This window comes from Carex rostrata, chromosome 20, assembly GCF_964058835.1.
Source record: "Carex rostrata chromosome 20, lpCarRost1.2, whole genome shotgun sequence".
In the NCBI taxonomy this organism is placed as follows: Eukaryota; Viridiplantae; Streptophyta; class Magnoliopsida; order Poales; family Cyperaceae; genus Carex; species Carex rostrata.
In genome coordinates this window covers 1605178-1617680 of record NC_135937.1, presented here as the reverse complement: position 1 = coordinate 1617680, position 12503 = coordinate 1605178, and the positions used below count along the sequence as shown (strand labels likewise).

At 31.8% G+C, this 12503-nt stretch overlaps 1 protein-coding gene across 3 annotated transcripts; it reads right to left on the bottom strand.

Annotated features, from left to right (window-relative positions):
* Positions 1-5406: 5406 nt before the first annotated feature.
* LOC144572415 (NAD(P)-binding Rossmann-fold superfamily protein) lies at positions 5407-12270 on the bottom strand. 3 transcript variants are annotated; one of them, XM_078321997.1, is made up of 7 exons: positions 12014-12251; positions 10577-10729; positions 10228-10321; positions 9875-9957; positions 9015-9168; positions 7954-8185; positions 5407-5547 (listed from the first exon to the last, which is right to left on the bottom strand). In XM_078321997.1, exons 1-7 carry the CDS (start codon positions 12149-12151, stop codon positions 5538-5540), a joined length of 864 nt encoding a protein of 287 aa, XP_078178123.1. In that variant the 5' UTR covers positions 12152-12251; the 3' UTR covers positions 5407-5537. The 3 variants fall into 3 exon arrangements, with proteins under 3 accessions (XP_078178123.1, XP_078178122.1, XP_078178124.1); XM_078321996.1 differs by lacking the exon at positions 5407-5547 and adding an exon at positions 6143-6359; XM_078321998.1 differs by lacking the exon at positions 5407-5547 and having other exon boundaries at positions 7775-8185; positions 12014-12270.
* Between the last annotated feature and the right edge of the window lie 233 nt (positions 12271-12503).

The window sequence follows — 12503 nt, the reverse complement described above, 5'->3', positions numbered from 1 at the left end:
ATATGTGGAAAACTGTTACAAATAAAATAATAATTTTATGTAAAATAAGAACATCAATGCTAACTTTAGTTACTAATGATTCTTCCGTATATGAAATGTATAATTGAATTAAGTAATAAAAAAATAGATAGTTATTGTTTTCAGTTTACAAATTGTACGAAGGGTTAGGGAATTTTCAATTTTAAATTATTTGCATTGATTTGCAATAAAATATGAGGAGGGTTCAAATGCCTCCATGTTTTTGTGCCTCCATCATGCCTCCATCTCCCTCCATCATTTTCAAAGTTCAAACAGTCGATCCGAACCGTTCAACCTAAACTCCATACTAAAATATGTTTGGAGACCAAATTTTATATTTTTAGGAATTTTTTTACTATTTTTTTGGATAGGTAGAAAAATACTGTTTTTAGATGGTTCAGATTTACTGATTTTGTACCTATCTAAAAAAATAGTAAAAAAATTCCTAAAAATATAAAATTTGGTCTCCAAATATATTTTAGTATGGAGTTTAGGTTGAGCGGTTCGGATCGACTGTTTGAACTTTGAAAATGATGGAGGGAGATGGAGGCATGATGGAGGCACAAAAACATGGAGGCATTTGAACCCTCCTCATAAAATATATATAGTGAATAACATATAGCATAATAATCTCAGAAATTATATTTATCAGGTGTGTGTGCCTTTATGTTGAAACCTTAATTTTGAAAATTCTATTACTCAATATATTTCAGTTATTTTTCGAATTGGCTAATTAAGATATCTATTGATTGTAATAATGACTCTCTTATTTAATTCTAATAGTAACCGAAACAATAATGATAATAAAATTAATTAATATCTTTTCTTTTATGGTTACTCTGTATCCGAAGAGAAGAAAAATAAATATATATTCTTTCTATTATTTTCAGCTATCTCAACCGATAAAAAAAATAAAATAAAACAAAATCATATGTTTTGAATTTCCAGTTTCTTTATTTTTTACCTTTACAACGGATAATTGAATTTATATAACTGTTTCTCTTAATTTAATTTTTAAACACCATAATTACATCTTAATTATTAATCTTTAATGATCATAAAAAAATTGAACGGAGAAATAGTAATGACGGTTCAAATATATAATAGTATTAACTTCTAAAACTTCCTATTGTATGCTAGTTAAACGACGTTTATGATTATTAAAACAAATCATAAATAAATCCATCTCATTAATGATCGTTTTTTTTATTGTTTCACTATGACCTGAAAGTTTCTTAACATGACTTTAATAGTCTATGATAATTGATTATAATTTATGTAAAGATAAACAAAAATAAAATATATTTTGAGAATTGAGTCATAACACTCCAACGTTGACATAATAATAAATTAGAATTATTCGGGCATTTCATTTTAGAATTAGTTATGTTTCAAAATATTAACATGGAAAAAAAGCCAACCCATATAAACCTTACTGGAATTCTGGCCTTAAAAGGTTTACAGAGGTTACGCAAGTAATATAGAGTTATTTACTATTGTTCAATATTCAATATGTAAGTGCTAAATTGATATGGTGATTAATAATAGTAAATCGTTTAACTTAAGCTAAATCAAATTGTATATATATTTTATGAAAAGTTCAGAATGAAAATAATAAGTAACAATGGGGAAGTAGCTAAAAGAAATTTTGAATGAAAATAATTATGATGAAATATTTTTTAATGTTCAGTTGGTCATAATGACTTATATTAAATTTGGAGATATTAAGATGTATGATATTTTACACTCCAGTGAAAGTGCTTATAGATACATTTTTGTATCTCATATATAGTATAAAACATGGGGGCATAATTAAAAATAATAATAACTAAAATAATTGTGATCAATTTTATTGATTGAGGTTCATTTTTAATCATGATTACTAATTAGCATACATAATTCATAATGTTATATTAAGAAATAATTAAATAAGATGTCAATCTTATTATTTGATATATAACAGGAAAATATGAGGGTTAAATTTTTATTATAATATTAATAGACCAACCATAAGTTATATATGGCATGAAATTATAAATGCATCAATTAAAATTTTAATCGCACAATACTGATTATGCGTTTATTGAATGCTTTAATATTATGTTATATATAGTAAATTGTGGGGTTAAAATGTTTTTAGAAATATTAAGTTGACCCAACCATATGTGTGGCATAAATATTGAATATATCTCCTTAATTTTAATGTTTTGAGAAATCATGATAAAGTTTAATAAGAAAATGAAATGTGGGGGTGCTGAAATAAAATGTATTCATTTAATTATTGATATATTAATTATGATTATAGCTAATATGTATTAAATGAGATTACATTATAGTTTTCTTGTATGTTGCAAAAAATATGAGAATTTAAATTATCATATATCATGATATGAGGTGATAAAAATTTATTGAGATATACTATGCTTAATCTATCTTGATGTCTTAAATTATTTTGATTGTAATAGAAGAGTGAGTCTATGGTACTATGCATATTACGATTTGTTACCGTGCTACGGTTCTATATTCGAGTTTTCAAATCCTAACGGTCGATCTGAACCGTTCATCTTGTTCTCCATATTAATATGTGTTTGGAGACCAAATTTTACATTTTTTGAAATTGTTTTACTATTTTTTTAGATTTATTGAAAATCACTGTTTTTGGATGGTTCAGAATTTTCAGATCAAGTGATTTTCTAAATATTTCAAAAAATAGTAAAAAAATTTCAAAAAATGTAAAATTTGGTCTCCAAACGCATATTAATATGGAGAACAAGATGAATGGTTCGGATCGACCGTTAGGATTTGAAAACTCGAATATAGAGCCGTAGCACGGTAACAACTCGTGATATGCATAGTACCATAGACTCACTCGTAATAGAATGCTTGATTTTGACATTCTATTGAAAATAATTATTGTTGTTAGCTCATATATTTTATTATATGTGATTAATTTTATGTCACATGATGCTACAACATTAATAATATATTTTTGAAAGCATAATTTCTAATAATTATTTGGTGAATATTATTTTGCAAGTGATTTATAAATAAAATAAATAAATTACTTGCATGCTTGAGCAATAAATAATAATTCATTGATATGAAAATGTTAATGATGGACTAAAAGTTAAGTCCATGTGTATATAGGACGAAAGTCCTAGAGTCATCGAGGGGGATGGGATTTAGCCTAATGGGCAAATCTGGTGTGGGAACCCAACCTTTGTGATGGGGGATCCCCTGAAGGGGGTTCAATGGGTAAGAACAAGCAGATAGGTTGGCCAAGGAGTACAATAATATTTAGATATGGAACTTCTGTTCCAAACCCATCCCTATGGTGATCAGTGCTTCTGTGTATTGTAATAAGATGAGTATCCCAAGTCGGTAATTCACGAGATGTGACTCTAGACACATCCAAGAGGGAACTCTTCTATATGAGAATGACCATATATAAAAGGCCGCGACTACTGAGTTTAGGCAACCCGTAGAATATTCTCATGAAAAAATCAAGTTAATGTGTATGGCCTCAAACGCACAACCCACGATGTAGTTGTTTGTACTGTGTGTGTAATAATGTAAGTTCCGATCTAAGGAATCATTGTTCAAGACCTGGTTCACTCCGATCTCCTCGGACTGAAATTATTGACACTAAGCGAAATCAAAACATTTTGTCCAATGCACAGTATAAACAATGTTAGCAGAAATATTTATATATATGTTTTAGTTTATTTTATTTTTTATTTTTAATTAAATTTTGAGTTTTGTGGAGGATTGTTAGAAATATATTTTGAAAACACAAAATTTAAATAAATATTTATGTTAATATTAATGTTTTAATTTTATGAATTATGGAGCTAATTGTGAATTATTTGATTAATCCAATTTCTACACGAAACTTACTATCCACTGCCACAGAAAATCAAATCAAATAGATATGGTAGAAAGCTAGCTGTGCTTGTGCGTGATGCAATTTCTAAATCTTGGCATTTACTCATAATCAATTGAATTAATTGCACCACCTTGCACAGAAAATAAAATCCAATTTCCATTTGTGTTTTGTACATGGATGTGATTAATTACCATTTATTCAAATATACCGTTTCTTTTATTTATATTATACTGTTCAATTTATTTTAAAAGAAACGGTAATATATTGAATATAATTTTTAATACTCATGAATGCACAAATTGATTGATCTACTCTCTTTTTCCTGTTAGCTCCATATTTCATAAATTTAATTTCTATTCTCCCACAAACAAATATATTATTTATAGAAAACATATTATTCTGCTATCATTGTTGACAGAAGCTACATCAACCTCTACCACAGTTGCGCCCGCAGGCAGAGGAATACCGGCGTAACTTGAGGCAATCTTAACCAATTATTCCTGCGCTTAGAACAGGAAATTGCCTTAGGTCCGCATTTTGCAACTCCGGGTAATAAAGTTTTAATTATATTATTGATTATATTTTTTAATATAATTGTTATTTATTTAGTGATCAAAATTCAGATTTAAAATTAGTTGGTTAGTTCATATTTTTCCAACAATCTAAGACAAAACCCGTAATCTGAATTTGATCAAATTAAAATTCTGATTTTAATTATTTTATAAATTATAGAATTAATTAGTTTACCAAAATGAAAGATAAAAAATAAAAATAAAAATTTTGATCATAACAAAAAGTACTTCCCTTATTCGGATGGTATTTTGTATGAACTATCATTGTGATTTGTGATATAAATTTAGCCGTTATGATTACCCTCATAACAATATGTTCACCATTGCCCTTGAACCTGCAGAATTCAGATATTTAAAATTAAGGCAACAATATTTTTCTAATAAAAACATAGACACTTGAACACGTAATATTTTGTTCTACTGGTAATAGATTAAACTATTAAACAAAATACCATATATGTAAATTAGTGAGCTCAATACGTTAGATGAAGTTTTTAAAACATCTTGCCACAAAGAACTGAACTCTACTAGGCTGGTGTTTGATCCATTCATCATTCCCCATGCACTACGGATGCATTGGAGTTTGGAGATGATACATGATAGTGCTTCTATCCAATCAATTATTGCATTGAATAGCACAATTTCCCGAATTTTAAAGCACCATATCCAACCCTACATAAAGCCCCCAAATCCCGCAATGCACTATCGCTCATCAGAACAAAGAATAACATCTTCCAACATGAAAACCACACTCTTGGTCTTGTCTCTGCTACTTACATCTCTCCTCTTTTCCCACACATCCAATGCTGCCGTGACATGTGGCAACGTGGCAACCAAGGCACTCTCCTGTGTGGCATTCGCGACAGGAAAACAGCTGAAACCAACTCCATTGTGCTGCAACAATCTGAAAATGCTGGTCAGTAGTGCAAAAACTGTGAATGACAAGCGGGCCGTATGCCGGTGCTTGAAGGAAGGTGTCAATGCATTCCCCGGGGTGAAGGACAAATATCTAAACCAGATTCCCCGCCTCTGCGGCATCAGGATCCCATTTCCTGTTTCCCTTAACACCAACTGCAACAGGTAATTGATTGTTACAGCGACATATATTGCTAATTTTAAATAGGTTCGTGGTTTAAAATTCAGCCTCGTTGAAAGAAGGTTTATTATAGTTGCGAGTTCATCAGTGGATGTTCATATCCATGTTGTTTCCTCTTTATGTTTTTGAAGAAGAATACCAGAACCTAGATTCATTCTATTGATGATAAGAGATTAACTCTTTTCACACCGGATAAATAACAATGCACAAGGGGCAGATTGGTTCCTAGATCATAAATTAAGATAATTGTTTATTGAATGTGTTATTTCCACCTAATTTTATGTAAAAAAAATTCTTCAGCATATTCACTTACACTTCCTAGATCATAAATTAAGATAATTGTTTATTGAATGTGTTATTTCCACCTAATTTTATGTAAAAAAAATTCTTCAGCATATTCACTTACACGAAAATGCAAATCCTCATTAAAATACTCAGATATGACTGTTATAATAAAATGGTCTGACATATGCGGGACGATATTTTTTGCTTGTTAATTCTCCAATACTGCTAATCTACACAGATATGACATTTAATTAACACTATACTCAATAACTGATGCCTTCTAAATTAACACTCTTTAGAAACTATTAAACAAAATAGATATCTGGCAAGCACATGAACCACAGAATCGAAGGCATAACAACTAGGTTTTTTCTTGATTGCCTTCAATAAGAATCTTTCACTGATTACGTGTAACTAAAGTCGCTTTTGTCATTTACACTAAATACCATTACATTTTATGTTTGCAGGATCAATTAAAGAAGAAAAAAAAAGAATGGAACTCCTGATGCATGAAGAATGAATAATAAGCTGCATTAATAGATAGCAATTGTCAAGCTATTTGAATATATTCTACTGTGTAATCCCTCACATTTCATAATATAAAGTGACTTTTGCTCTACATAAAGTTTAAATTGATTCTCTTCTTTGCCATATTATAAAGTAGCCATGCATCATGCTCTTTTTTGTAATGCTCAATCAACTACAGCATTGGCCAATTTAATTATACAGTGCCAATTCAAGGGTAGATAAATAGTAGAGGGGGGGGGGGGGGGGAATCCAAACCGATCAGAAGAATTCCTTCTGCAAAAACTCACTGCAGTCTGCAGTCCTAAAATCAATTCAGAAGTCTCAAACCAGGTTAGACATGGTACCTGAAAATGCCCAACCCAGAACCAGAAACCTAAAATAACCTGAGACACTAGACAATCCGTACCCAAATGCCAAGACCCGAGATGATGATAATGAAAACCCAAATTTGAATAACCTGAGACCCTAACCCAATTGTCACCTGTGATATATACTAGAATAATAGCTATCTAAGTCTAAATATAATATGTGATTTAGTTGAAAGGTTGAAAAGCTATGAAAAACAAATATTCTTCTATGAGACTGGATGGCTCAGGTATATCACCGACTTGGATTGCTAAACCTTATCTGTTTTCCAATCCAAACAGTGTAATCAGCAGCTGATAAAAAATAGAACCATGGATTATTTATTCTCAGACACTCAGTTCTGAGAAAATTGATGCTCCTCCATTCGAGGACTATCACCAGACAATATGACATGCTCTTAAAAGGACTAAAAAAAAAAGGAAACATAATGATAATTGATTCAAAAAGCCAAGGTCAAGGTCATGAGTGCACCTAAATACAAAGCTTTTATTTAAAATTCTTCTTTATAAGCGTTTCATACTTTCATATAAAGGTTAAAAATGTTAAGTGGAATATAAGTTATCAATAAAACAGAGTAAAGATCCACAAAGTTTTCAGCATTGATAGTAATTTGATACTTATTCAATGTATGTATTTAGGAAGCTTTTATTTTGAGGGCTCAGTGCTAGGAAGATTATTTTTCTTAGTTGTACTAAAGCTGACTTCAGCAGGATTCTACCAGCTGTAGCTATGTTGGTAAAGAACAGAAAAGGCAAATGTTAAACATCTAGCAAAGTTGAAAGGACCAATTACGACTAATTATGAACAAAGTATAACATCTGATGCAGTCAGAAAGCCATGTTGAACAGCTAATATTCAATTTAGATTATTCAATTTTCAACATGGAATTTAGGTCATTCACATCATACCAAAAAAAAAAAAGAGAGAGTAGAAAATTGATAACAAAACATAAAATTGACAGCCAAAATGCATGGATGCAATGATTGGATATAATTTGGATAATTTTAGTATAAGACATGACAAAAAAATTACAAAACAATTGGCAGAATTAATCTATTTTTTATATCTTTAGTACAATTAAACATTACTGAATTACACAATGCTAGACTAAAGGGTGCTTCCACAGATAATTAAACAAAAGAATTAATATGAAAGAAAAATTAAACATTTTCAGAAAAGCCAATAGCTAAGAAAAAGATCACCATGGAATTTCAGTGGAGTCCCAGGCGAAGAATTTGCCATTGTCACTCCTTTTGGTATTGTCAATAATGTTCAGAAGCTTTTGCACAGAGAATTCTCTGGTAAAGAGCTTCTCAGGTGCCACATTTCTCTGAAATGGCTTTGATAGGTCGGTATCTACAGTACCAGGATGCAACAAAATGCAAGATATTGGGTCCTTTTTCCGAGAAAATTCCACTGATATAGTTTTTGTCACTGTAATAGAAAAATATATAAAAAAATAGTAATCTATGAGATTCCTGCTGTTGGACAATTCTGCTGCTCATATGAATGTAACCAGCAGTAAGATAATTGTACCGAGCGACCAAAATAAACAAATATTCTCATTTATTTTGTTTTATGTTTTTTCTGGTGCATAACTGTGTTATTGAGACCTATCTGGTATAAAATTTAGAAGAATCATAGCTTTATTCAGTCATGTACACTGGAGTCAATTTTCAAAGATAACATAAAATGGAGTCCTAATATGGTCATATTATTGATTTCGTCAGAGGTAACTCAACTTGGGTATTTCTCATGAATAGATCACTCATGTTTAATGCATTAATTAAGCACATTCTTTGTAATATAGTCTGCGTTGTATTAGGTTATTAAGTTCAAGAAGTGGAAGTGGAACATTGTTGCATCTTGTGAGTTGTGATCTCCTTTGTCAATAATAAATCTGTTAAACTGCTTGCTACCTATATTTTATTCTTTAAGTGGGCCTATTGGCTTGTAACATAGGTTAATGAATGAGATCTACTGATAATACCAAAACTTTTGTTTAACATTTCTCAAGAATTTGTGGCTACTAATCATATCTCTTAGAAGAAAAGCAACCAAACAACAATCACAAACCAATTTAGTATTAATATGACATGATTTTTCTTTTCTTAAAAATCTCCGAATATACCTCTTACAAAATAAAAATAAAATAACGTTAATAATGCTGACGGGGATTTTGAGGTACAGATATGTAAATGAACCAGCCAAAAACAAAAGAAGACAACAAAACTAAGTATAACTAGACAGAAAGAAACCATACATTGATTTAGTGCGGTTTTTGATGCACGGTAGGAGTGCCAACCACCTAACCCATTGTCTCCAATAGAACTGACACGGGCACTTAAATTTGCAACCACAGCAACCTCTCTATCAGTACCAGCGCCTCCTCCCACTTTTAGAAATGGCCACATATGCTACGTACCAAAAATTATAATCCTGGTTACTAAATAACTTAAATGGTCGGTGCCACATTATCTGCTATGTACAGATAACATCTTAATGCAAGCTCAACCACTTTGTAATTATAGTACTGTATGAGCTGATTATGATATTGACACAGTAGTGGCAAGGCACTTAAACACTTAAGGCCCAAACAAATTACAAACATGTCCTATATAGTTATAGATAAGTAATGGGAAAACCGAACTCTGATTTGGTTCAGCTTGGTCACACAAATCTATCTGGTCATGGTTTAAACAGTAATCATTAAATCAGAATTCTATGATTGAGTTAGGTTTCTACAATGGAAGGCTGAATTTTGTTTTAACAGTTGGTTCTAACTAATATACTCTCTCATTGTATAGATTAGCTTCTGCCAGGTAGAGCAATCTTGGATCTTCGTATGGCACCAGCTTTATTTGTCAGTAAAATAGGACGCACAAAAATATTTCCAATTTAAGTATCAACTGAAATGCTTAATTTAAAAACTAATAGGAGGATCATTTAATCTTGCTAAAGGAGCATCTGTTCGGACGGATTAACGTGGATTAAGAACTTAAGGAACTTTAAGGAAGCTTAATCCTCTCCAGCTGAACAGCACCAATGATAGTAGGTCTCTTTCTATCAGTTTTTTATTTTTTAATTGCCAGACTATTTTATCATAAAATTAGGATGGCATACCTTGACAACTAAAATTGGGCCAATGGCATTGACCTCATATGTCAACAACAATGAAGACTTCTCAACTTTGCTTAGTGTAGTTTCTGCACCAACAAAATGAGACCATTTTGACTTACAGTCATAAAAGGATCACTGAGAGACTTATTTATCCTATATTCATCATAAAGAACTTCAAAAAATAAATTATAGAAGCATTACCAGATCTTTAGGCTGTCAGTTTTTGTTTGATAATTCAATAGGTATGAATTTGACTTTAAATTTGTATTATGATATGACAACACAAATTGAAAAACTCTTAATATTACAGTATTTAAGCCTCAGACTAGAAACAAAAGTAATCGTATAATACTCACCAGGTTGTAGTAAATTAGGGATAGATAAAATTCCAGAAGCATTTATAAGAAGGTTGAGATATCCATAGGCGTCTCTAATGGCAGTTGCTGCTGCCTGAAATTATAACAGTTAATATTGCATATGTCAGTTGTAGTTTACACTTTCATTTTTATAATTTTGATAATATTTTCGTTTGTTAAGCAGGGAATAAATATATCTTCTGCTTGGTCAGTACAGCTTTACACTGCCTATTTCCAAATAGAATGCCAAAAAGAAAAGAAAATAATCTCAAATGGAGGCAGATATTTTCTTATAAAACAAAGCCTAATGCAAACAAAACAAAATTTACATAATAACTTTAAATGGTACCTCTATGGTGCTTTCATTGGTGACATCCAAGGGCAAAATGTTCAGCCGGTTAGCATAATCCCTTTTCAGCTTTAGAAGATCAGTTGCACTGTCGGGATTCCGACAAGTAGCGACCACATGCCCCGTTTCTCTTCTATGCAGTAATTGCCTCACCTACTGACAACAAAATTAATGATCAATAAGAACCACTATTTTCTGGAACCCATCATTGTTAATCAAATTTATGAAGAAATTTCCTTCTACTGCCTTGTAAAACCTGCAACATATCCTCACAACATTGTAGACATATTTAGCATAACCAAATAATCTAGAAAATATTCCTGTGCTACTCCATTTTTAATTTTGAACAATGCCCAAAATGACCCTTCTCTGTTATTCATTCATGACAAGAATAAGTGTACGTGGCAAATTTTGAGAAGTTTTCATAAAACTAATTAATATAATGGATGTCTTTAACTTTTGTAGAAATCACGCAAGATGATTTGAAGGTCTAGCATTGATGCTCAAGTACTTTGTTGGTGTTAAAATTTTTAGAGACTCAAAACGTAATTTCTTTTTAATGAACTCCCTATGGAAAGCCATAATGTGTGGAGATATTGAGATGCATGACTATGGAGCATTCCATTCTCCATAACAATAAATACAACAACTTGGCAAGTAATCCTTGAAAATTACAATACTATAATTTCCAGTGGTGGCACTTGATCCTTGAATTTCTGGATTTACAGCATCTGTACAAATATGACAAAAGAGGATACAACTAAAGTGAGCAATTGCGCAGGCAGTGCAAGCTGGGTCAAATGCACAATTTGGATCAGTTTGGTTTCAGTTGTTTCTGGTCTCTGGTAATTCAGGTTTTGATTTCGGGTCATCCCATGCCAGGTCCTTCTGATTCACGTTTTTCAGGTTTGCAATTATTTTTGGGGTTCAAGTTAATTCCAATTTCGAGTTATTGCCACTTAAAATATACTCTAGACCAATAGTTGAGTTTTCTTGAGTCAAACCATGTCGTAAATTGGACTGAGCGAACCGAGGTTCCATGTGGGGGTTTGGGTTTGGGTTCAGGTGGAGTTGAGGTTACGGGTCATTGAAATTTCAAAATATAGGTCAGGCTCAGGTTCAGACGGGTTATATGGCATATGGGTTTGGCTCTTGTAAGATTTTGCCAACACTATTAAACTAGACTTCCAATAAGGGTTAAATAAACAAATATGACTTGTGGTCTCCAAATTGTGCAGATCAACCAGAAATTATTACATGAGAAATTAACATACATGATCTTTTCAAATATGTGTATTGCTTGCATTAACAGTAATTTACTGGGCTTTAAAAACAAGACAGATAAACAGGAGGCCAATTCCTCTAGAAGCCTCCAAGAAAATACCATAAAGCGATAATAACAAGATAGAGAAACAGTAAATAGCAAAAGGAACTGACGAATTCGAGGCCAATTCCTCTGGAGGCGCCTTGTACCATAGAGACACCTCCTTCCAATTTAGCCACAGAAGTGGAGAAGAAAACCCTCTTCGCTATTGTTCGCATAATGTAAGCTGGATACAACGCTGCCTTCATCATTACTTAGCGTCACGAGATACCGTCGGTTCTCTCTCTGTCTTTTTCTCTCCAGTCTCCAAAATGGATTCATAATAATAAGTGGGCAAATCCTTCCGGCGCGGAGATGCGTTACGTGTAATGATATTATCATTTGGAATCGCAGCTCCTTTTTTTTCCGTTGAGGGACTCATAACTTCCCCATTTTTTATTAACAGAGAGATAAAAAATATCGGAAATAGATACGATTGCACATGTCCGCCATAGACTATCCCGTAAGTAACCCCGTTCATTTAGTCTTAACTATAACTCAACTCTTTTCTGGTCATGATTCCACAATCTTAATCATAATCCCACACTATCTTAACCATGACCA

Excerpts from the sequence above, each read along its gene's own strand:
- LOC144572415 (XM_078321996.1), bottom strand. The coding sequence starts at position 12,151 with ATGATGAAGGCAGCGTTGTATCCAGCTTACATTATGCGAACAATAGCG. Across the intron at positions 10,322-10,576 it reads CCAATGAAAGCACCATAGAG|GCAGCAGCAACTGCCATTAG; the intron begins GTACCATTTAAA and ends TTATAATTTCAG. Across the intron at positions 9,169-9,874 it reads GCCCAATTTTAGTTGTCAAG|CATATGTGGCCATTTCTAAA; the intron begins GTATGCCATCCT and ends TTTGGTACGTAG.